Genomic DNA, 26,021 nt, shown 5'->3' with positions numbered 1-26,021 from the left:
TCATATGCACACACGCACACACGTACAATCACCCGCATATATAAAGCTCCCTGCTTTAACGGTGCTTTCTGTGACTGACCTGCTCCCCACCATTACATGCAGATACACCCCGTTTCTGGCAACATTGCCCATGCGTGAGGGAACCCCCACAATCACATGCAGAAGGGTCCCTGCGGTAGCAGAGAAACGGCGGGGACCGAGGGAACCACAGGGATGGAGGAATTAAAACTGGCCCAAAGGGCAGCCCCCGGGCCGGGCCCCCCGGGCGGGCCCGCGCGGCAGCTCAGAGCTGAGCCCTCCACAGGCGGGCACAAGCCGGCGGGCACAAGCCGGCGGGCACAAGCCGGCGGGCACGTCCGGCCACGACCTCCCCCGCCCGTGTGAGCGGGCGCTCCCGGGCTGTCCCCGCACGCCGCTCGCCCCGGGGGCCCCGGGGACCCCGGGGACCCCGCGCCCGCCGGGCCGGACCGCCGCTCCCCGGGGCTCCTCACCGGATCCGCCGCAGCTCCCACCGACGCTCCGGCACCGGACAGAACGCGCAGAGCGGAACGTTGTGATTGGTGAAAATTCCGCTTCCTAGCAACCGGCTCCGCCCCTTCCAAGCCGAGCGAGGATCCAATCAGCGCTCTACGCCTCCTCTCCAGGAGCCTCTTAGGTGTCTAAATATCCGCCTGATCCATGGAAGAAAAGTATTGGAGAGGAGCACTTGAGGCTCCAAGTGGGGTTCCCGCGCAGTCGCTGAGCCAACAGGGGAGCCCTTTAACTAGCTAACGCTGTGATCGGACCAAGCGTCTCCTAATTGTCCAGCCGGACCGGCGTGCCCGAGCCACCTCAAAGAAGCTTGGCGGGGAGGAGGGTCCTCGGCGGGGAAGGGCCCCTCCGAGGCCGGCCGGGGGCGTGTTAGGTGGAGTGTTTGCTCCGGCCGCCCTGACCCCGGCGGCGTCCAGCGCGGCCTCCGCATGGCTGAGGCCAAAGTGAAGGCGCAGCCGCCGGATGCGGACCCGGTGGAAATAGAAAACAGGTAAAGCGGGCAGGCGGCGGGACGCGGCGCCGGATTGGCCGGGGACTTCGGGGGGTGAAAGGTTGAGGAGGGGGAGGGGAGAAGAGCCTGTCACTGCCGCCCGGCCTCACTCCTGCCGGCCCGCGTGACCCGCTGACTTGGAATTGATGTAGAAAGTTTGAAAAAAAGAAGAAAGTTTGCAAAGTCTAAGTCAGCCGGCGGCCCTTCGAAGCAGCTCCGAGACGCCTGTCCGGCCACCAAGTGACCGAGCGCACGCGCGCTCTGCCGAGCCTTCCAGGGGCGGCTCCCCGGTGACGACGGGCCTGGTCGGCTTCCAGAAGTGCACCTGGGACCTTAGCCTTACCCGATGCTCTGATCAAGAGATTCGTCAATTTTTCTCTGTCAAGCCAATGAATCCCTTCTTAAACTAATGTTATTTTTAAGCCGATAAAAAGAAACAATTTAGGATGGTAAAGGAAGCTAATGATGTTGCTACGGAATTATAAAAGTATATAAAAAGATAAGTGGCACAGGACCGAGACCGACACTGTCATTCAATCACCTTTATACATTGTTCTGTTAGGAATCCTACCTGTCCGTGTAGGAGCTGGAGGATGCAAAGACAAAAGGGATACAGCTTCAGTAATTATCCTTTGGAAGAAAACAATGTATACACACCTAAGCACAGAAAAAGATCTACATCGAGAGAGATTGCCTAATAAGTAACAGGGACTTGATACATGATTAACTGGAGTTAACATCCAAGAGACTAGGGCTACAAAACATAATTTGGGAAAAAGTCTTTGTAGTCATGATATCAGGGCCAATGACGGCATTGAGAGAATGTGTAAAAGAAAGAGAAAGGACGGAGGTATGAGATCCACCCATAGTTAGGTCGCAGAAAAGGAGGAAAACTGAATTTAGGAATTAGGAATAAAGAAAAAGTCATTTTTGACTAGAACACAAAGTCTATGTGTAGTATGGAATATGTCTAATGAGACTAGAAAGATAGGTTGAAGTCAGGCTGTGTAAACCTTTAAAAATTAAAAGGAAGGAAAAAATGATTTAAAAGGAAGACTGTATTCAATCCTATAGGCAATTGGAGGCCCCTGGAGTTTATTGAAAAGTAGACCTAAGGGGTGGCTAGGTGGCGCAGTGGATAGAGCACCGGCCCTGGAGTCAGGAGTACCTGAGTTCAAATCCAGCCTCAGACACTTAGTAATTACCTAGCTGTGTGGCCTTGGGCAAGTCACTTAACCCCATGCCTTACAAAAAAAAACTAAGAAAAGTAGAGCTAACATAGTACCTGTGTGAGTAAAAGAAGGAATTGGATATGAGAGCTGTTATGAAGGTAGAAAAGAGTAAGATTTGGCAGGTATGTAGAAAAACGAAGCGTGCAGGAGAATATCAAGATCACAAACTTAGAAGACAGCAATGGCCATCTTGTATCCAGAGATAACCAATGCCAGGCAGTATATCCAAGGGACATCAAAAATTCAAAGAAAGCTCCATTATTCACCAAAATAATTGGGGTGGAGGGCTGGAATTAGGGAAAAGTTGCATTAATAATATTATAAAACAGAAGTTGCCAGTACATTTTTAACAAATAAACTTTGGAAAGCATTTTCAGTGTGGTTGGCAGCAAGGGTGCAAGGGCTGAAACATGAAAAAGTGGAGGAAATTAGTATAGACGGTTTCTTAAAAATATAGGAGAAAGATGTGTTTGGAGGCAGCAGGCAAGGAAACATTAGAAAGAGACTAAAGATTGGGAAAAGGGGGGGGTGATTGGATGAGCAGTTTTGCTAGAGATGGGTAGGGATGATATAAAGGCTACAAGTAAAACTCTTGGCCTTGGTTAAAGATAAAGGCCACATCTTCAGAGACCATGTGGTAAAGGAGAATGAGGAGTGATATCAAAGGGGGTTTTGAGCTATAGAGTAAGGGAAAAGGAGGAAACAGATCAAATGGCTTCTCTTTTTTCAGTAAAGTATGAGGAAAAGGTCTTCTTTTGAGAAGGTCCTGGAAGGGCCTTGAGGGGGAGAATATTTGGTTTAGTTGCTTTGGAAATGTGTTAGAGATTCATTTAGGGAAGAAGAAAAGAAATACCTTGCTGTGATGATATCTTAGTTGACATTTGGCATTATAAATTTATAATAAACCAGTTAGCATGATTGAGGGAATTTCCTCCAGCACCATTTAGAAGCTCCAGGATTGTTCCTAATTATGTGCTAGGTTCTTTGTATAGTTTTAATTCAGGTCAGAAAACATTTATTCTGAGACTGAATGTACAAGGAAAGTATTTATACTAATTTCTGACAGGGATACAGGAATAAATCTGTTCCCTACCCTCAAGGAGTTCACAACTCAATACAAACAAACTGTCCAGTGATAGGGGACTATTTTACAGAGAGTTTTATTTGGTAGTTTAGGTTAAAGTATAAATAATGTTGAGGTGAAACAATGGCATATCATCAGAACTATCAGCAACAAATTTATAAATTATAGGAAATTACATTTTTTGTGTTAGATATTGACTATTCATACTTTCAACATCTTAAGGTATACAGTCAATAAATATTGAGTACTTCCCACGTGACAGGCAGGCACTATGCTACATTCTGGAAAGACAAAGAAAGCTAAAAGATATTTTCTCCTCTTCAGGAATTCCAATTATTGGGGGGGAAACATGCAAAAACTATGTATAAACAAGCTATAGACAGGATAAATTGGAAATAATAGATACTAGTCTTTTAAAGTATTGGGAAAGTTTTCTGATGGAAAGTAGTATTTTTTTTGTAATTTAATGTTTATTCTTATTTTGTACAAATAATGTTTTTTTATACATTAATAAAATATTCTTGTTTAAAAGTAAACAAAATACCCCCTCCCCCCAAAAAATATAAACTCACTTGAGTGATAAAGGGGAGAGAAAAAAATTAAAATTCAAAAAATAGTAATAATTGTAGGTATGGCCAGGTGGTGCAATGGACACTGCACCAGCCCTGGAGCCAGGAGCACCTGAGCCCATATCTGGTCCCATACACCCAATAATCACTCAGCTGTGTGACATGCAAGCCACCCCAACCCCACTGCCCTGCAAAAACCAAAAAAAAGAAAAAAACCAAAATAAAATAAAATAGTAATAATAGTAGGGGTGGCTGGGTGGCAGATAGAGCATTGGCCCTTGAGCCAGGAGCACTCAGGTCCCAATCTGGTCTCAGACACCCAACAATCACCCTGCTATGCGGCCCCAGGTGGGTCACCCAGCCCCATTTGCCCTGCACCCCCCCAAATAATAATAATAAAAAAAATGTGCTTCAGTCTTTGTTCCAACACCAACAGCACCAACAGCTCTGTCGCGGTTGGATCACATTCTTTATGATAAGTCCATCGCAAAAGTTAGGAAAGTAGTATTTTAGATAGGACTTTAAAGGCACAACTTTACCTTTTCCCCCAAAGGTTTTTTTTGGGGTTTTTTAGGTTTTTGCAAGGCAAATGAGGTTAAGTGGCTTGCCCAAGGCCACACAGCTAGGTAATTATTAAGTGTCTGAGACCGGATTTGAACCCAGGTACTCCTGACTCCAGGGCTGGTGCTTTATCCACTGCGCCACCTAGCCGCCACCCCCAAAGTTTTAATATAAGTTTTATACTAATTTAAAACTCTTGATTTAGTAAGAGTGAGTAAAGACAATTATATCAATTATCTGTCAAATGTGGAAAGGATGAAATATTATTTCATGATGCCAACATTTTTCCTCCTTCCTTGAAATGGATTGTATAAAATATTATTGTTATCTTTATTCGTAGGATTATAGAATTATGTCATCAGTTTCCTCATGGGATTACAGACCAAGTTATTCAGAATGAGATGCCTCACATAGAAGCTCAACAGAGGGCAATGGCTATCAATAGACTTTTATCTATGGTAAGTTAAAATCAAGTTTTTTAGGTTAATCATTCAATGAGTTGCAGTATTAACTTCACCAACTTTGGTGAAAGTGCTGGCTGAAACTGTATTCTTAGAATGTCTGGTTTTTAGTGCTGGGCTTCAAGTGTACTTGCAGAAAAACTGAGCCCTTGCTAGAGAAGCAGGAAGTCCTGGCTACCTAGGTTGCAGACCAGGTGTCTTCAAAAAGTCAAACTCTGCCTGGATTCCTATTTTAGTGGAGTATGCTAGGGATATATGATTTAATTATATAAAAATCATATTGACACAATTACTTGAAACATTTCCCATTTATTACTAAATATATCACAACACAGTAACAATTCATATCATTCTGGGGTGAGATAATTCACAATAATTATTATTTCCGTATTGCTTTAGGGTTTACAAAGCCTTTTATCACAATAACACAGAGATAACTGATTAAATTCTTTTTGTCCCAGTAGTATAGATTTCATTGAGACTCCAAGAAATTCAGTGAATTGCTCTGTCATCTAAGTAGAAAATATTAGAACTTAGATTCAAATCCAGATCTCTCCTGATCTTAAATTAATTATAAATATAGCAAGTTTTATTTAGTTACAGAACATCTATGCTTATATATGCTGAATATGCATATTTTATTACTTAGGTGACTGCTCACAACTTTTTTTTATCTTGCAGTTTCTTTAACTTTATCCCTTTGGTTTTCCATTGTTTCATTTCTTCTGGTCTCAAATAAATATTTCTAGGTGGCTTATCTTTACCTTCCACCAGCACATGAGTAAAGTGTCAACTTACAACCACTACACTTAGACAAATTGCTATGGACTTGGAAATTCTGGCAGTCTATCTTTTTTTTTTTTCATTTTAGCTGTTTTATTTATTTATTTATTTTTTAAATGAAGATTTGATTTATTTTGAGTTTTATAATTTTTTTTGCCCCCTAATCTTGCTCCCCCCCACACACAAGGTATTCCATTAGTCTTTACATTGTTTCCATGGTATACATTGATCTCAGTTGAATGTGATGAGAGAGAAATCATATCCTTAAGGAAAAAAATAAAGTATAAGAAATAAATATAAATAAAAATAAATATAACAGATAGCAAATTTCATAATAAGATAATGGGGTTTTTTTCCTCTAAATTGAAGGTAATAGTCTTTGGTCTTTGTTAAAACTCCACAATTCTTTCTTTGGATACAGATGGTATTCTCCATTGCAGACAGCCCCAAATTGTCCCTGATTGTTGCACTGATGAAATGAGTGAGTCCATCAAGGTTGATCATTGCCCCCATGTTGCTGTTAAGGGTGTACAGTATTTTTCTGGTTCTGCTCATCTCGTTCAGCATCAGTTCATGCAAATCCTTCCAGGCTTCTCTGAATTCCCATCCCTCCTGGTTTCTAATAGAACAGTAGTGTTCCACAATGTACATATACAGTTTGTTAAGCCATTCCCCAATTGAAGGACATTTACTTAATTTCCAATTCTTTACCACCACAAACAGAGCTGTTATGAATATTTTTGTACAAGTGATGTTTTTACCCTTTTTCATAATCTCTTAAGGGTAGACCCAGTAGTGGTATTGCTGGATCAAAGGGTATGCACATCTTTGTTGCCCTTTGGGCATAATCCCAAATTGCTCTCCAGAAAGGTTGAATGAGTTCACAGCTCCACCAACAATGTATTAGTGTCCCAGATTTCCCACATCTCTTCCAACATTGATCATTGTCCTTTCTGGTCATACTGGTCATGCTTACAATTTTTTTTTTTTTTTTAGTTTTTGCAAGGCAGTGGGGTTAAGTGGCTTGCCCAAGGCCACCCAACTAGGTAATCATTAAGTGTCTGAGATCAGATTTGAACTCAGGTACTCCTGACTCCAGGGCCAGTGCTCTGTTGCTTACAACTTTTAAAAGTTTTTTCAAAACACTAGGTAGCACAGTGGATAGAGCCTGATCCTGGAGTCAAGAGGACCTGAGTTAAAATCCAGCCTCAGATAATTGATACTTAACACCTGTGTGACCTTGTACAAGTCACTTAACCTGTTCCCTTGCAAAAAAATCAAAAAACAAAACAAAAAAAGAATTAGTAGGAACATAAACGAATGTGCTGTGATTTGTTATGGGTAGTTCTTGGAATTACAACATAATAAGATGTTGCTGCCTAGTTCAAACCATACTTGAACAAAGATTCCTTGTGAAGGTTAGTTGATTCAAGCTATGGGGTTAATAAGTAAAAGTGGGAGAGCAGGATACAGTATTTGGGTGTTTGTGTTAGAGAAAATTATTATGAATAAGTATTTTGAAATCCTTTATCAAATTTTCTGCCTCAAATCATTAACTGTTTTGTGTAAAAACAACTACAGGGACAGTTGGATCTCTTAAGGAGCAATACAGGCCTTCTGTATAGAATAAAAGAATCTCAAAATACTGGGTAAGTTCTTTTGTTTATAAATAAATAAATGAAACAAGATAATTTTGCAATCCATTAATGTTTTTAAAACTAAGGGAAAACTTCAGAAATAAAAATCTGTTTTTTGCTTTCTAATGACTTTTTTCCTCAGGAAAATGAAGGGATCAGATAATCAAGAGAAGCTAGTATATCAGATCATAGAAGATGCTGGAAACAAAGGTATTGAAGAATCATGTCTACAATATCAGTATTCTAGCATTTAGTATTTAATATGCAGGAGAAATTCTTTGGAATCTATATTGATGCTTGTTTGGAAAAGCATGACACCATTTGAAATTATAACTTTTGATTTTATATATTATCAAGTATAAGAAAACTATTTAAAATCGATGGTAATTTTAACCTGACTATTCAATAAGCAGCTAAGTGACCGAATAGTAAGGAAGACCCTGAGTTCAAGGTCTGCTTCTAACACATAAGTATTCTGTGACCTTGGGTAAGTCACCTAATCTTCAGAGGCATCTCTTCAAGTTTCTAAGTTGCAGAGCAAGTATTGAACTGAGTTAGCAAAGGAAATTTACACCAGTGAAATAACAGTCCAGAAATTTCTAAGCAATTTAAGATTTAAAAAAATTCATTAGTTCATATCTAAATCAATAAAGTTAAATTTTGTATGTGTATAATGTATATATACTATACTCACATGTATGTATGCAAGACTATATACACAAAAAAGTATGGTACACTTGTATATTTCTTCCCCTGATCTCTCTACTTAGAAAAGAAAATCGAGAAAAACATTTTCCCCATGTAATTCCTTAATATTTACACCATTTTTCCTGTTTTGACATAGCAGTAATGACTGCTAGGATAGGTTTACAGAGAACTTTGGGAACATTAGTTAGTTTCATTGTTGGAGACAGACAACTTTCTTTAGGAACTACTTTGCATCAGATAACATGAACTTTTGTCTTCTGAGGAAAAGGGTTAAATTAAGGGACCTGCTAGCATGATCAAACTACTTGCCTGGTTTTATATAGAATGAGAGAAAGTGGTTTAAATAAGTGTTCATTTCTATCCCTATTAAATAACAATTATTCTTATTTATTTCCCTGTTACCTTGTTTGGGTCTTCATACCTATATGAGAACTACATAGCCTTTCTTCTAAGAGGTTCTTAAAAGGTACTTCAATTTTAAATGTAAAAGAAAGAGAATTCTCTAATAAAAATACTACACTTCAAAAATTTTGCATGTCACTTGGTATTTCTTCCTTCACATCCCTCTTAGATATTTTGATACTCATATACTAGTTTCATTCACAGAATTCCTTACTTTTAAAACTTTTGTCATTCTGAGGTAAGGGTGGAATGCTTACTTAATCTTCCCCATCCTGATGACTCAAGGAAAAATATACATATTAACGCAGAGAGGTTCAGAAAAAATCACGTAGAAGGAAGGATTGAGGTCAATCTTAAAGGAACTCTTGTACCAGGTTATGGAAAGTCTTGAATTTCAGGAAGAATGATTTCAACTTCCTTCAAAGGGACCATAGGAACCATCAACGAGACTGCAGTGGAGAAATGATATAACTGGATCTGACTCATGACTTTTAAAGTTTTTTAAAATACTTTTAGACACTTAGACACTTTTTATTTCCTTTTACATAAATATCTTTTAAAAAGCTGAATAGTAGGACTTGAGATTTAAAAAAAAATTAGAAAATAGTGTACTTAATGACTTGATTTTCTTTTTACAATCTAAGTACAGTTAGAAACCAGTAAGTGACTATAGTATTGCATACATTTGCTTGTATACTTTGTTATCATAGCCAGTTTTGGAATTATAAAAAAATAGCACATAAATTCAAATCAGGCATGTGTCATTTGTTTAATTTGAAATATTTTGAGGAGTTCAGCTATTTAAACTTTATTTTTAGGTATCTGGAGCAGAGATATTCGATATAAAAGTAACTTGCCCTTAACAGAAATCAACAAAATACTAAAGAATTTGGAGAGTAAAAAGCTTATCAAAGCTGTTAAATCTGTGGCAGTAAGTATTTTTTTTTCTTTCAGTTCTTCAAAATATATGTTTGAAAGTTAGTAGTAGTAGGGGCAGCTAGGTGGCACAGTGGATAGAGCACTGGCCTTGGAGTCAGGAGTACCTGAGTTCAAATCCAGCCTCAGACACTAATTACCTAGCTTTGTGGCTTTGGGCAATCCACTTAACCCCATTGCCTTGAAAAATCTAAAAAAAAAAAAAAGGATAGTAGTAGTAGTAGTAGTAGTAGTAGTAGTAGTAGTAGTAGTAGTAGTAGTAGTTGCCCTTCATTATTGAAGAGGATCATGTCGTCATGTGTCTGATGGTATGATTTATACATTATGTTTATTATTGTGAGGGGAATGATGCACAAAGACATCCTTCTCACTGCCAGTTCCAGAACCATTTCACCCCATAGCTTGATTTTTAATAGAAAACAGGATTTCTGGTGAAGTTCTGGATGCTTCCTGGATGTGGTTTCCCTCCCATATCAGTGACCCAACAATGCCAAGCAAAAGCACCAGTGTGGGATTTTCTGGCAACAATGACAATCATATGTGAAAAATTATACTGAGCTTGGCCAGTATTTTTAGTATGAAGTCGTTGGTAGTCAGAAATTTGAAACTTGAAAAAATTATTTTTTAATTAGTAAACTCACATTTTCTGTTCAGATATAATTGTTTCCTTCTGTCTTCTTGCTTTAGACATGACACAAAAGAAATTTTCAGAGACTGAGCTCTTTATCATTGTATACATATTGAGACATCAAAAAACTGGCTTTTTGGTATTTAGACCATGCTCACAGATTGATGGTTATATTATAGTCTTTCTCCATTTTAGAATATAGCTTTCCTCATTATTCACACATTTTTTATATAGTTATAGAATAATAATCTTTAGGGTTTGAGGGAAAAAATTATATTTGTCACCCTAGTAAAATAAAATAAGCTCTGTATATTTCCTCACAGGCCTCAAAGAAGAAAGTTTATATGTTGTATAATTTACAACCTGATAGATCAGTAACTGGTGGAGCCTGGTATAGTGACCAAGATTTTGAATCTGAATTTGTAGAAGTACTAAACCAACAGTGTTTTAAATTCTTACAAAGCAAGGTAAGATGAATATTATTACAATTATTTTTTTAAATACATGTAATCCTTTTAAATAACAGTACCTAGATAGTAGACTAGGTTATATATACACATACATATATATATATATATATATATCCAAATATTTCCTTAACATAATTTCTTTAGGGGAGGCTAGGTGGCACAGTGGATAAAGCACTGGCCCTGGAGTCAGGAGTACCTGGGTTCAAATCCGGTCTCAGACACTTAATAATTACCTAGCTGTCTGGCCTTGGGCAAGCCACTTAGCCCCATTTGCCTTGCAAAAAAAAAAAAACCTGTAATTTCTTTAGTTTGGCAGTGTTGTATAAATTTTGCATTGAAAAGAAATCCATTAATATTTCTTCTAACTGAAATTTTCCCTTATACTTTCAGGCAGAAACAGCTCGGGAAAGCAAACAGAACCCCATGATACAAAGAAACAGTTCATTTGCTTCATCTCATGAAGTATGGAAATATATTTGTGAACTAGGCATTAGTAAGGTCAGTATTAATTTTCTAACTTTTTGGCTTTATTGCATTTTAGCTTATAAGATGTGTTCTTAATCAACCTTCATGCCTTGCAGTTGTTCTAAACTTTTGTCCAGAGGGTGAAATTGTACCACTTCAGCTATTACCAGAACCAAGAGTATGGTCTTAAGTCAGTACTTGACAAATGTCCTTCAGAATTTGGAGCTAGATGAAATTTTTTTTTTCCTGCTTTTAAGAAAATAAAAAACGAGGGAATAAGCAGCATGTTGACTTAGAGCCAACTCAGGTTGAGATCTAGGTTCTAAATAAGGATCTTGAAAAAGATCCTTTGATAAAGGATCAAAAAGGATTAAGGATCAAATGACTACATGTGGCCAGATTTGTTCTAGCTCAGACAAGGACAGCACCTTGTGTCCCAGAGAATGAAACTTAAGAGCCCAGACTGGAGAGGTGGCAAAGAGGAGCCTACAGATAACTTGGTGCCTTTCCAGTCTTGCACTGAGTATTTGTAAAACCTCAGGCTAGTTCAAGAGAAGGAAGACATGAAGAAAGAAAAGGATGCTTTGTATACCATCTCATTTGATCCTCACAACCACCTTGGGAGATAAATAGTCTTATCCCATTTTACAGTTGAGAAAACTGAGATAGGCATTGATTAAGTGACTTATCCAGGATGATACAGCTATCTTTTTTTTTTTTTAGGTTTTTGCAAGGCAAATGGGGTCAAGTGGCTTGCCCAAGGCCACACAGCTAGGTAATTAGTAAATGTCTGAGACTGGATTTGAACCCAGGTACTCCTGACTCCAAGCCAGTGCTTTATCCACTACACAACCTAGCCGCCCCAGATACAGCTATCTATTAATAGTTTGGAGCTAGATTTGAACTCAGGTCTTCCTGATTTCCGTGATGCCACCCTTTGTCATCTATTGTATGGAATTTATAACAAAGCACAATCTCTTTTATCAAGCAATTCTTTTTTTTAAAATTTATTTATTTTTGAATTTTACAATTTTTCCCCAATCTTGTTTCCCTCCCCCCACCCCCTACAGAAGGCATTCTATTAGTCTTTACATTGTTTCCATGCTATACATTGATCTAAGTTGAATGTGTTGAGAGAGAAATCATATCCTTAAGGAAAAAAAAAACTATAAGAGATAGGAAAATTACATAATAAGATAACAGTATTTTTTTTTAAATTAAAAGTTAATAGTCTTTGATCTTTGTTCAAACTCCACAATTCTTTCTCTGGATGCAGATGGTATTCTCCATCGCAGATAACCCAAAATTGTCTCTGATTGTTGCACTGATGGAATAAGTAAGTTCATTAAGATTATATAAGGGGCAGCTAGGTGGCGTAGTGGATAAGGCACCGGCCCTCGAGTCAGGAGTACCTGGGTTCAAATCCGGTCTCAGACACTTAATAATTACCTAGCTGTGTGTCCTTGGGCAAGACACTTGACCCCATTTGCCTTGCAAAAACCTTAAAAAAAAAAAGATTGATCATCAAACTCATGTTGCTATTATGGTGTACAATATTCTTCTAGTTCTGCTCATTTCGCTCAGCATCACTTCATGCAAAAATCCCTTCAGGTTTCTCTGAATTCCCATTCCTCCTGGTTTCTAATAAAACAATAGTGTCCCATAACATACATATACCACAATTTGTAATGTCAAAGACTTTGATTTCTAACTAGGAAGAATGACTATTTTAACAAGTATTTTGGTTAATTGGACTGGAAATTTGAACCAGTTGGATTCCATTGTAAGCACTGTGCCTTGTGCTAACTCTGTGAGGCCATCTAGTTCAGTCCATTTATTTTTACCCAGGCTTTGCTTTACCTCCTTCATCTATAGTATAACAAGTTGGTGCTTTCCCCATTACACAGAGTAATTGTGACGTTTAAATAGTTGTAGATACTGAAAGGCATGTTCTCCTTATTTGTTAAATCCAGTGTCTTTTTCTCGGTCCTCATTTTTCTTATCTTCTTTGTAGTATTTGATTCTGTTCAGCACCATTACAGGATAATCTTTCTTATGTCTTCATGACTGCTTTTTCCTGATTTTTCTTCCTCTGAACTGTCCAGTCCTTCTCCATTTCCTTTACCGAATCATCATGCATGCCCTCCCTCTGAATCTTTATACCCCTTATCTTTGTCCTATGCCCTTTTCTCTTTCTATATTCTGTTGGTATGCTCATCAATTTTCATGTATTTAGGCATTACTAATATTTTACTAATAATTGCCTCATCTCTCCCCAGCTAAGTTTTGCTTTGCCATTGGCTTATCAGACATTTAAACTTAAATGTCTCTTAGATATCTCAAATTCAGTAAGAGGAAACAGCGTAGAATAGCAGAGAGAGCTCATTCCTTGTAGTCTCAGACCCTAGGTTCAAATTCTTCCTCTGGTGTTTGCTCTATGTGTTACCTTGGATGGGTCATTTAACCTCCACAGGCCTCAATTTCCTCATAAGTAAAATGTTGCAGGTTGAACTAGATAATCTCTAAGCTCCTCTTATGCATTCAGTCTAATAGTGTTCTTTATAACCTCTGCTTTTGCAGTCTCTAGCCACTTGTGTAGAGCCTTGATTAATTCTAATTATTTTCATTTCGCTTTGCCCTACCCCACTGAAATTACTTTTATTTAGTTTGCATACATTTGTGAGATTCAACCTCTTTTTCTTTATTTGGGGGGCAAGGCAGTGGGGTTAAGTGACTTGTCCGAGGTCACAGAGCTTGTCATTTTTATTTATTTTAGATAGTTGCTTATTAAGTGTCTGAGGCTGAATTTGAACTCAGGTCCTCCTGACTCCAGGGCCAATGTTCTCTCCTGCACCACCTAGCTGCCCCAGTCTCTTTCTTTTGGAGGGAAAAACAAAATACTGACAGACCACTTATAATTCAATTTGGTTCAATTGAACAAGCATTTATTCAGGTTTTACTACTTTTCAACTGAACCAAATTGAATTATGAATGGTCTGTCGGTATATTGTTTTGTTTTGTTTTCCCTCCAAAAGAAAAAGGGACTATGTCTTACAAGTGTTTCAGAAGTTAGTCTTCGAGTCAGGAAGACTTCTAATCAAATCCTGCTTCCAACAATAAATTGTTTAATCATGGACAAATCATTTAAGTTCTCTGAGATTCGGTTTCCTAATTTGTAAATGGCTATAATAATACAGGTAATACCTACCCCATAAGGTTGTTACAAGGCTCAAAAGTGAGGCTCACAGTGCCCAGAATGTAATAGGTGCTTAATAACTATTTGTTGACTTGACTCAAAAGAATAAAAATACTACTTAGTAAACTTGAAATTGATAGATGCTATTGTTTTAGTTTTTACAATTTTTACTGCTTTTATTATACAAATGACAAATATGAACAATTTCCATATTAAAAACCTCAGAAAAAAGAGGTCTGCATATTAACCTGTCAAACTCTGTTTTAGATAGATAGATAGATAGATATAGATAGATAGATAAATAGATAAGTAGATAGATTTGTGAAGTTTTTTTCCCTTTTTTTTTTAGGTAGAGTTGTCTATGGAAGATATTGAAACAATTTTGAACACACTTATTTATGATGGCAAAGTGGAAATGACCATTATTGCTGCCAAAGAAGGTACAGTTGGCAGTGTTGATGGACATATGAAACTGTATAGGGCTGTTAGTCCAATCATACAGCCTACTGGCTTAGTTCGAGCACCTTGTGGACTCTGTCCGGTAAGTTGAACTATTTTATACTTTTTAAATTGCCATGAAAATGAACATACAAAAAACTAATCTAGTAGAAATAAAACTTATCTTATTCAAAGACTGTTGTGGGTAGCCATGGTTTGTCACATGTGAATTTACTATCATAATTTTTGGCCTCATTTGATCAGTTTATTGAGCAAATCATATCTTTTATGCACAGTCATATTTAACATAAGAACAAGAATGAAATGCAGACCCTGAGAGTTAGAAAATTTGAATTCTTAGCCCCCCCAAACTAATTTTTTTTGAGAAGTAGGCAAATTATTTGCCTTTTTCTTTCTAGAAAATAACTCTTGAGCTGCTTGTCTTTTATTAAGACTGTTGTTGAAGTGCTGTTTGTATAAACTGGGCTTTTTATGCTCTAATTTCCTCATCTATAAATAAAGGTAAAATTTAGTTTATTCTTGACAACATTCTAGCACTAGAAACTTGTTTTAGAGTTCTTACAAGAAGGGAAAGGAGCACAAAATGTTTAGTAACAAAATCTTCATATTTGTAAATCTATTTATATTCATTTATTTGAAAAAATAGTACAAAAATGAATAATACTACCCTCAAGGAGATTAAACCTGTGTTAGGGAAAGACAATATGATAATTACTCACATTTGTATAGCATTTATTACATTTAAATATTTAAAGGTTCACAAAATGCTTCCTCACCACTTCCTAAAAGGTGAAGAGTGAGCATTTTTTTTTTTTTTAGGTTTTTACAAGGCAAATGGGGTTAAGTGGCTTGAGGCCACACAGCTAGGTAATTATTAAGTGTCTGAGACCGGATTTGAACCCAGGTACTCCTGACTCCAGAGCTGGTGCTTTATCCACTGTGCCACCTAGCTGCCCCATGAGCTCTCAGACATTAAATCAGTGGCAGGGCCCGGAGATAAACCCAGGTCATCTGACCTTAAATAAACATTGCTCTTATTACATTTATACAGATAACTATTTACAAGGCTAAATATTGAAAATAACACACAAGAATTAAAAACAAAGTGCTCTTAGATTCAGGGGTGAGAAATATCATTTCAGTCTGTGAAGACTGAAATTCATTCATTCACAAAATTTCATGAAAGTGATTTTAAAATGGAGATTTAAAGATGAAAAAATTTTTGACAGGGAGGAGATTAAGCAAGATTTTCTAGGCAGAGAGTTGATGGAAAAGCATAAGGCAGATTCTGATAGTGATTAATAATTTGGTTTGGCTGATATTGTCTGATCTTGTTAACTCATACTTTACGGTTATGATTTCTTTTATCACACTCAATTTGGATCAGTGTATAACATGGAAACAATGTGAAGACTGACAAATTGGCTTCTGTGGGGGGTAGGGGGGAGGGAAGTAAGATTAGGGGAAAAGTTGTAAAACTCAAAATAAATAAAATCTTTAATAAAAATTTAAAAAAAATAATTGGTTTGGCCAGAGTGCAGGTGTATAGGAAAACTTTATGAGTCTGCTTTATGATTGATCAGACTTTAATAAGTAGGAAATTAGACTGGAAAGATAGTTTAAAGCTAAATCGTCTTTTAACACCTCAGGATCCTGAGATGTCATCCTGTTTCAAGGTACTAAATTTGGACTTCATTCAATAGAAAATAGGCAACCATTGAAAGTTGGTGAACAGTTTAATAACATGATCAGATTTTTGCTTTAATACTGGAAGAACCAGGCTAATAGATACTAATTGTATCTGTTTTCTTTGGCTATGAATAAAAAAATTAAGCTCCATCACCTGTTGCAGCTTGGTCCTTCAAGATATTCTTAAATTCCAGTTCTTCTAATGGGAAGATTAATCTGGGAACAGTATAAAAGATAGATTGGAAGAGAGAGGAAAACACTGAAACCTGAGAGATCATTTATGTCACTCATACAAAAGTACTATAATTATAATTGGCATTGATAAATGCTTTATGATTGATCAGACTTTAATAAGATAACATTTTACTTATATTAGTTAATTTGATCCTCACAATAGCTCTTTGAGGTAAATTAAATAGGTATTGTCTCCATTTTACAGACTGGGAAACTCAGACTCATAAAGTTTGAGTGGTTTGCCCAGATCACCTCCCTAATAAATTTCAGAGAAGAATTCAAACCTTCGGCTTTCTAGACTTCACCACTACACTATTGTTGGTGGTAAAAAAATCAAAACCTCAGCTAAGATAGTAGAACTGTGGTTATGAAGCAGGGAAAGATATGTGACCCTATGGAAATAAAGTATTTAGTAACTCTTAGCAAGTTATTCTATTTGAAGAATGAGAGAGAGGAGTCAAAGATGACCCCAAGGTTTTCCAGCTTGAGTACCATTGATAGAAATTTGGAAGTGAGGAAGAAGTACTTATTTAGTGGAGGAAAATGAGAAGTTTAGCATTTCGGATATTAAAATATTTGTCACTTAATACCTATCTAATCTATCCCTTTCTCTCTGGGCCTAGGCCTTTATCTATAAAATGCTGGCTTAAATGATCACTTCCAACTCTAAATCAGAACAGGCCATTACAGCCTAATGTTCAGCAGAGAGTCTAGACTTGGACATGGAGATTGGAGGGACACCTAAAAAGAGGTAGTAGATAAAGCTATAAGATTGACAAAGTCAATGTATGAAAGAAGTGTGAACAAAGAATATAACCTTAGGAAATGCTCATGTTATGTAGGAGGGAAGAGGAGCCAATAAATCAGTCACAGAAGAAACAAAGGATAAAAACCAGGGGAGTGCTATAATGCAAAAGGAAATTGAGTAGAGATTTCAGGAAGAAGGAGTGTTCTGCAATTTCATCTGCTGCTGAAGAAACAAAAAAAAATAAAACTATTAACTAAAATTAGGAAATCATTGTTGATGTAAGCAGTACTTTGAGTATAATAATAGCAATAAAAGGGGTGGCTAGGTGGCACAGTGGATAGAGCCTTGGAGTCAAGGGTACCTGAGTTCAAATCCAGCCTCAGTCACGTAATAATTACTTAGCTTTGTGGCCTTGGGCAAGCCACTTAACCCCATTGTGCCTTGCAAAAAACCTAAAAAAAAAAAAAGAAAAAATAGCAATAAAAGACTAATTGCAAGAATTTATAGAGGATGGAACAGTAGATGCAACATATGAAGACTAGTTTCTCTTGAGGAATTTGTTGAAAAAAGTGAAAAAAGAACAGTTGTTTAAGGGTTAGCAAAGATGGGGAATGGTATAGGAGATGTAATGTGGAGGGGGAGGAGAAGGCTGAATATATTGATAGGTACATTTGTTAGCAAGGAAGGAATTAAAAATGCAAGAAAAGAAAAAATGATAAAGCAAGGGAAACAAGGATCAAGAATGCAAATGGAGGGAAGGAGTAAATGATCTGACAGAGAAATGTTAAGGTAGGAAGATAAAGAAATTGAGAAAACTCAAGTCATATGGCCTAGGAAATCATCTGGGTACACTTTGGGGTCCAGGAACATTAAAAAAGATTTTTTTGGTAACAAATTTTGATAACCCCTATCTTAAAACATTGTCTGGGGCCACAGAGGAATTAAAAGATTTGCCCATGTTAACATTGTCAATAAATGCCACAGACAAGATTTAAACTAAGTTCTTCCTTATACTTCTCTTTCTTCTTTACATTATCTACTTTTATATGCTCCCACTCTAGATAAATGATTAATATGAGCATTTCATTTTCATGGTATAGCAAAAATTCTTGTAATTATTAATAAAATCACCTTGCAGTTGAAGGTCAGATCCTGTGATATGATACATTAGGCACTATCCCAATTCCTTTAAAATTCAAAGAATTTCATTTTAAATATTGCTTGAAATAAGTTGTCTATTAGTTGTTCCTAAGAATCATATAATTGATATCTGTGCTTGTATTGAAAGTTTTTTTAAAATTTAAGTTTAATTGGAAACTTTTTTTTGTTCCCAAAGGTTTTTGATGACTGCCATGAAGGTGGTGAAATTTCACCATCAAATTGTATATATATGACTGAGTGGCTGGAATTTTAGTAGCAAAGTGTGCATTCTACACACATTTTACAAATGCAAGAAGAAAATGAAGTTACTTTGAAAACCAAGTATTCTATTTATCATGAAATATTGAAGTTGGTTCATTAAAACAAACTGCTAAAAAATATAGACTTCCTACTGTGAAGAACATATTTGTATTTTATAAAGTTTAAAACTTCTGATATCTATTGATGAATGGGGCCAAAAGTACATGAGGCAGCTATTAGAGATTAGTAATGAAACCATTCCTCCTATTAATAAAGGACCAGGAAAATATAAGGAATTCACCTACCAAGATGTCAAGAGAGAGATTATTTTTAAATGGTTGTAAAGAGGAAAAATAAGCTACAAGATAATTCTGACATTTGCCAAGGACAGAGGTAATAAAGGGAATTTGAAATTTCCTCTTTCTCTATTGTTGCTGAGTTAAAGAATTTTAAACAGATGTGAAAAAACATATGTGGTTCATTAACACCATTACCATTTTCCCTTCATCAAGTGAGTAAGAAGTTAAAATTTTCCAGATGAAAAGGCTTAAAGGCAATAGAAGCAGCAGCAGCAAGGACAACTAAGGCAGACTAGGTACATATGTGGAAAGGTTAGATATGTCCCTCCCCCCACCCAATACTGTTCCCACATAATGGAATGGAAAAGCATTTGAAAAGCACTTACTGTTTGACAAGAACAGTGTTAAATTCTGAAGACATAAAAGAAAAAGGAGATGGTTCCTGTCTTCAAGGAGCTCAGATATATAATTTGAGTTGACAGCACATAAATGAGAATTCAACTTCATGGCAGATGAAAATCCATGTGTCCAACTGACAAAACATGGGGCAGATAGTAAGACTGTGGATCAGTGGCAAGCCAGACAGTCCTCAACCAATGACTGTTGGAGAGAGGATAGTTGGGTGGGCCCAAGGGTTTAAGTGGCATATGTGGCTTATTTTCAGCCAAGAAGGGGACCGGGGTGGGTAATAAGCATCTGACTAAAAGTAGATATCCATTGTTTGGTGGGAGCTTGGGAATTGGACATTTGAGATTACACTGGAGTTGGGAAAGGTTCCCCAAAGCTATTTCATTCTGGCCCTTCTAGGTCCCCTTGGAGGATTGAGACAAGTGACAGTAGTAAGGTCTTCATTTCCCTGCCATGGTGGCTGTTGGCATTGGTCTGTTTTAGGCCATCCTGTAGTTGGGTTGAATCAGAGAAGTAGTCTAACAGAAGGAAGAAAATTTCAAGCCAAAATAATGACAGTTTCCAAGGGTATATGTTATTTCAGTGTACAAATGCTAATTGCTATCCTTGTTTAGTAAAACCATTAATTTCATTTGAAGTATTTATTTCATAATATCCTAGGCATAATTCCATTGTTGCTCATCATTCTTATTTAATGACAAATCATAATTGTCCTTGGCATATTGTTACATATCGAACTATAAAAGGGTGGTAACCCAGAAAATAAACTTGGTCTTTCCTCAGTATAGGTTGAATAATTAGTTGTGTTTAATATTCCTTTCTCTCTCTCCTTCTGTGGTGTTTAAAGTAATGCATATTTTGATGACTCTGTGATTTCAACAAGGTGTAAAATTTTCTCTAATTCCATTCTCTCCTTATTGGTTCATCCTTGCTAGCTATGTTTATCCTCTAACAGACCCTTCACAGCTGTTCTACCAACAAACTAGAAACCTTCAGGTCTTTTATTTTATGGATTATATTTTGTAAAAGACAAATTTAGCCATCAGGCTTTTGTCACATCACTAGCCTATCTCTTTTTTCCTATTATATCCATGATATCTTTTACTCTACTTCTTTAGTGGGAGAGAGGAAGGCAACAAGCATTTATGAAGCACCTGATATATGTCTGACACTGTGCCAAGTGCTTTATAAAGGTAATCAATAATGAATGATAGTATGTTAAAGGGGGAAAGAGGAGTCTACAAGCTATATATAATGACAGTAAACTGATTGTTTTTGTACTGTTTTTTAAAATTTCATTTATTTATTTATTTATTTATTTGTTTATTTAGATTTTGCAAGGCAATGGGGTTAAGTGGCTTGCCCAAGGTCACACAGCTAGGTAATTATTAAGTGTCTGAGGCCGGATTTGAACTCAGGTACTCCTGACTCCAAGGCCAGTGCTCTATTCATTGCACCACCTAGCCGCCCCTAAAATTGTATTTAAATACAATAAAACTTTACTTAAAAATGTAAAAATCGGGGCAGCTAGGTGGCATAGTGGATAGAGCACCGGCCTTGGAGCCAGGTATACCCGAGTTCAAATTAACCTCAGACACTTAATAATTACCTAGCTGTGTGGCCTTGGGCAAGCCACTTAACCCCATTTGCCTTGAAAAAACCTAAAAAAAAATGTAAAAATCACTTTTATTCTGGCAACAGGTCAGCCTCCATCTGGCCACCCTTTCCAATAATGACTACCTTCAATCATTCTCACTCATTCATCTAGGTTGCTGCTTTGCCACTTCTAAGATCTCCCTTTATACTTCAGTCAGTCAGTAACCTCCTCTTCTTTGAGGTTCATCATATTCATTTTTACCAACTAATCAGAATCCTGGTAGATGTCTATAAACCTCCAGGTCATTCCCCTTTTTTCCCTCAATGAATTCAGTACATGGTTCATTATTTTTCTCTTTTCCCCAACTCCTGTTCAAGAATTCCCAAATACCCTCTTCCAGTTGTATGTCAAATACCAATCCTGTTCATGACCCCAATTGTAAAGCATATCAATCATGCCAAGTACAAGTCCAGGAGGTTTTTAGCCACAGACAAATCCTACCTGGTACATCAATTGTAAGACAGGAACTCTAGAGGTTTTTCTCCCTCTATCACCTTGTGTCGGCTTTGCTATGTCCTTTATTCAGAGAGATCAAAGGAAAACTGCTGAGGCCTGGAGAGATTTACATATATATATATATATATATATATATATATATATATATATATATATATATATATAGCCTTGGCAAGGCTGCAGGGTCAAGTCCATACATATTTCAATCTTCATAACCCAAGTTTACTTAAATTTCCCAAATTCCTAGTCTACTTCTTCCTCTTGTCCAGTATGCCCCATGTCCATCTGTCCACTTGTCTGCCATTGCCCTGCAAGCAAACAGGCTCCTGTCTCCTATCCACAAACAATGCAAGGTCTGACCACCTCATCTCAGGGTCTACCTCCTAGCTTGGACCATTATAGGGACAGAGAATAGAGTCAGCATTGTGCCAAGTCTGAAACATAAATATATCAGCTATAAACAAGGTATGTTACTGGTTCCATGCCCAAATAAGGACTGCATCTCTGACCTAATTATATAACCATAATCTAATATGGGCTTTTTCTGGTCAGGCTGGACTACTGTGATTAAGGGCGATTCATATTCACACCCAGGTCAAATGGTTTCCCCCTTACCAATCATAATCTATTGACTTTTCATTTTTCCTGCCTTTCCATACCTTCTTCATCCACACTATGGCCTCCAACCCAGTTCTCTCCCAAGCCATCTTTCCTGAACTAGCCATTTTCTCTTTTTCCCCATTTTAATCCTGTTGCGGTCCACTCTGGGCAGCTGGGTCTCAGTTTAATTCATACAACTCTTCGGGGAGCTCCGCCGGACATGTCCCACATGTTCAATAATGAAAGTCAGCCAGTGAGAGATAAGCAAGGAGTTTATTGCAGGTATATGCTACATCTCTGACTCACATAGTTGAAATAAGGGTATATATAAGCCTAGTCCCCTTGTATCAGCATCCCTCATCTCCAGGCCTATGGAAGTATAACAGGTATGCCACAAAAGGTCTGTATCCTGGAAAAATGTGGAATCTTCAACAAGATAAAGATGAAAGGTAGAGAGATAAGGACCAGAACTCCTTCCTGGGACAGTTGAACAATATGAGGATGAAAGGCAGAGGGATAAGGACAAAAGGGCCTTCCTGAGAATATTCAACAAGATAAGGATGAAAGGCAGGAGAACAGAGAGAGAAGGGCCAGAGCTCCTTCCTGAGTTCAGAGCACTCTGGTATGGACATTCCTGTTGTCCCAGGTCTCAATGACTCTCAGGATGAACTCCTCATGGCCACATACTCTGTCTATTATCCCCTTACAATTCCCCTTTCTTGTTTAAGCGCAAAGCGCCCTATAGATTCCCAGAAAAGCGTTGTCTTGGAGGATCAACAAAAACATCAATCAGAACCTTTCTTATTCATGAGATGAGGACTTGCATCACAAGGGGCACACACAAGCAAAATAATAAAAGTCCAATACCAAACAATATATAAGGTAAAAATATATGCAACAGACCACCAGATTGAGCATGAAAGAACTGATCAGAATCTGCTGCCTGGTCAATATAATCAGCTATTTGGGTTAATTTTGACAATTTTCATGTAACATTTTCCATACTCAATCCATGCAGCTGGTCTCTAATAACATTCCATTCTACTTAAGATTCATTATATTGCGCTTTGGTCAAACAATATTGATTATATCTATAATCACATTGTAACCTTTGTTGTAATTCCAAATATTGTACTTCTTCTCCCAAAAACATAGTGGCTTTCTACAATTGATATAATGCTTTATAAAATTGCTCATCTACCTGAAGCTGGTGTTTAAATCCCACTGAAACATTCTGCATTAATTCTTGTAATCCCTGTGCTTCAACTATCCAATTCTGAGTATTAGATATTGACATAGCAAAGTGTAGAAGCCACAATGGTTTCTACCAGTAATGTAATGCCCAAAATAACACAAAAAAATATATCTTCTGTTTCTCTGTTGAAAGGATAATATTTTCTCATTAATTGTCTCAAAAATATGATCACTATGTGTTCTATAACAATTTTTTTTTTACAATAGTAAATGCATAATGTGGTCATGTTACTTTGAAAACTTTTCTACCTACAGCAAATTTAGGGCCTATGCAGGTTCTTACTAAACAATTCATACAGGTTAAATTGAACACCCCATCAGAATATTTAGTTAATGTAATATTAGATTTTCCTTCTACTAAAAATGCATATTCCTCACCCAAGCATACCCTGGCACTAATAGCGATATTACTAGTTATATTATTCCTTATATCAATATTAACCAATTCAGGCATTCCTTGCACAGTATGTCCCCCAACCAATGCAACAAATGTTTCTATTCCTTTAACCTCTATTCCAGATCCATATATATATATGTATGTATTGAAGTCGAGGATCATTTACTGCTCCTCTATCTTGCATGTCTCTTGTGGCATTATGACAAGATATTAAATATTCTGTATAATTCATAAAGTCTAAAGGTACTTTGATGCACTGATGAGTATGGCAATATTTAAAGGGCATGAAACCAGGATAATGATACATAAGTAAATAGCATTACAAGAACTTAACCTGTTTCCTTGATATTGCTTAGTTTCATTCAAAGGTATCTCAGTGCCATTTAATCTCCATGTATATAAGTGATATTTCCTGGTGTCAATTTGTATAGAATTCTTATTTGTTTTTACAGCAATATCCCACAAATATATCCTTCCATCCACAATCTGAGTACACCATCTATCAGCAGGTACAATACTTTTAGTGTAATTCCATTCAGTGCTCAACCAGATTCTTCCCATTTGTTTCTGGAAGTACACAGGAAATCCTTTAATCAATCCCATGAAAGTCATTGTTTTGTTAAAGTTCTGTATGGATTCATTACTTGTTATTTCTTCAACACTCCCTTCATTGTACATTCAAGAAAGATTTCCATGTAAAATAAATTCTAGCATAGTATCTGTCCCGGATAGTGTTTTCAACCACAGTGGAGACGGAATGAGAGCCCATCAATGATCAGTCATATTAGCCTTTCCTACAGTTAACAAGTGCATCATCATAAATGTTCTTATGAGTATCTTTGTCTTTTATGAACATGATTCTTTCTTCCTCTTTTGCCTTGCCTTCTCTTTTGTCGATTCTTCCTCAGTTTCCACATTTCTTATTCTTTTTGCAGAAACCCATTTGTCTCCATGATCTGTGGAAACACAAAGAAAACCTGGACCCCATATTAATACTCTGTAAGGTCCATACCATGAGCCATCGAGCTCCTTTACCAATACCATAGATTTTATTTTCAGAATTATTTTTAAAGTATTTTCTTTCCAACTGTTTCATAATTTGTATAAAATGTCTCATGGCTGAAGACAAATTGTCCAATTTAGAAATTTGTAAAAAATTATACGTATATATTGCTTTGTCTAGAATTCCTTGTGATAGACGTCCTCTTCCCCTTTCTTGTTTAGCGAGGATTGCCTTAATATTTCTGTTAGCATGTCCCACTATGGCCTGACATGTAGGATTGTAAGGAATTCCAGTGACATGCTTTATTCCCTAAAACTTTTAAATTACAAAGATTTCTTAAGACCAATTGTTGCTAAAAATCCCTTCTTATGACTATAAGATTTTCTTCATACTTCTCTAAAATTCCAAAAGTCATATTCAAATTAGTTTTAAATCATCTTCTTTTCAAAAGCCTAAAAACTTTGCAAATTCTTATCTTTATCAGTGCAATACTAACTTCTCAATGCTTTCGTTTATAAAATCTATCCTTACTGACCAACATTTCTTAATATTAAATTCTTCTTATTAAATTAAATTCTTAATATGAAAACATTCTATATTCTGGGAATGAGAGATTCCCCACAATTTGAGATATCAAAGTGATATGTACTAATTCTTTACCTTTATTGTTTATCATTATTCACTCATTCCAGATTCTTCCCAGATACATGATCCACATTCCAATCAGTGTAAAATATTAACTTCCTCTTAGTTATTCTAAAGCTAACTCACAAGTCTGTCCTGACTCCCATAACTCTGGAGGAGCCATAAAACATCAGAATCCAAACTCAAACATATTCTTTACAAACCCCTTAATTCAATTTACATGTATCTTTAGATTAGCATACTATAGGATCAATAATAACATAATTAACATTTACCTTACAATTGCTTTCATATCAAACTTTTTACTTTATGGGGTTTATTATTTTTCTAATCAATTCATTGCCAAACATTGCAAAAATTACCAATTTAATGCAATTTTAAATCAGCCCAACCTCATATAAACACATATGTCCCTATAGACTTACAGTTCTATACTTTCTTCTTTTCTTATAATGATTTGTACACCATTTTCCAAAGTTCCCAAAATCCATTTTTTGTATACAAAGTCAACTCTGCTCAAACTTTTCCATACTTAACAAATGTTTCAAAAGAAACCCCAATTGTCTCTAAGTCTGGATTTTCTTTCCAGTACTTTCAGAATCTCTTACTCAAACTATA

General features: G+C 36.8%; 3 protein-coding genes across 5 annotated transcripts in view; 1 reads left to right on the top strand and 2 right to left on the bottom strand.

Annotated features, from left to right (window-relative positions):
• The window catches only part of DZANK1 (double zinc ribbon and ankyrin repeat domains 1), a 148,996-nt gene extending 148,352 nt beyond the window's left edge, over nucleotides 1–644 (bottom strand). The window contains 1 exon segment of the mRNA XM_074209374.1: nucleotides 492–644. The gene's annotated coding sequence lies outside the window, so the exon portion shown is untranslated.
• A 222-nt stretch (nucleotides 645–866) lies between these two features.
• On the top strand, nucleotides 867–20,173 carry POLR3F (RNA polymerase III subunit F). 2 transcript variants are annotated; one of them, XR_012473352.1, is made up of 10 exons: nucleotides 867–1,021; nucleotides 4,808–4,925; nucleotides 7,293–7,360; nucleotides 7,491–7,558; nucleotides 9,277–9,389; nucleotides 10,346–10,489; nucleotides 10,883–10,990; nucleotides 14,503–14,694; nucleotides 17,159–17,286; nucleotides 18,620–18,700. XR_012473352.1 is itself a non-coding variant. In XM_074209375.1 (9 exons), exons 1-9 carry the CDS (start codon nucleotides 960–962, stop codon nucleotides 18,695–18,697), a joined length of 951 nt encoding a protein of 316 aa, XP_074065476.1. In that variant the 5' UTR covers nucleotides 868–959; the 3' UTR covers nucleotides 18,698–20,173. The 2 variants fall into 2 exon arrangements, 1 of the variants encoding a protein (XP_074065476.1); XM_074209375.1 differs by lacking the exon at nucleotides 17,159–17,286 and having other exon boundaries at nucleotides 868–1,021; nucleotides 18,620–20,173.
• Nucleotides 20,174–22,358: 2,185 nt separating this feature from the next.
• RBBP9 (RB binding protein 9, serine hydrolase) overlaps nucleotides 22,359–26,021 on the bottom strand; it is a 29,214-nt gene continuing 25,551 nt past the window's right edge. Inside the window, exon 6 of one of the 2 annotated variants that reach the window (XM_074209372.1) lies at nucleotides 22,359–24,732. The gene's annotated coding sequence lies outside the window, so the exon portion shown is untranslated. The remainder of the gene's footprint in view (nucleotides 24,733–26,021) is intronic. The other variant, XM_074209373.1, reaches the window with a different exon arrangement.

Source organism: Macrotis lagotis, chromosome 1, assembly GCF_037893015.1.
Source record: "Macrotis lagotis isolate mMagLag1 chromosome 1, bilby.v1.9.chrom.fasta, whole genome shotgun sequence".
Lineage (NCBI taxonomy): Eukaryota > Metazoa > Chordata > Mammalia > Peramelemorphia > Peramelidae > Macrotis > Macrotis lagotis.
Note: the sequence above shows the minus strand (reverse complement) of the source record. Positions and strands in the feature narration are given on the sequence as shown.

What these genes read in the sequence shown, in the direction of transcription:
- POLR3F (XM_074209375.1), top strand. Translation starts at nt 960, where the DNA reads ATGGCTGAGGCCAAAGTGAAGGCGCAGCCGCCGGATGCGGACCCGGTG. An exon ending in AAAGAATCTCAAAATACTGG is followed by an intron (nt 7,361 to 7,490) that starts GTAAGTTCTTTT and finishes TTTTTTCCTCAG; the next exon opens with GAAAATGAAGGGATCAGATA. An exon ending in GTGAACTAGGCATTAGTAAG is followed by an intron (nt 10,991 to 14,502) that starts GTCAGTATTAAT and finishes TTTTTTTTTTAG; the next exon opens with GTAGAGTTGTCTATGGAAGA.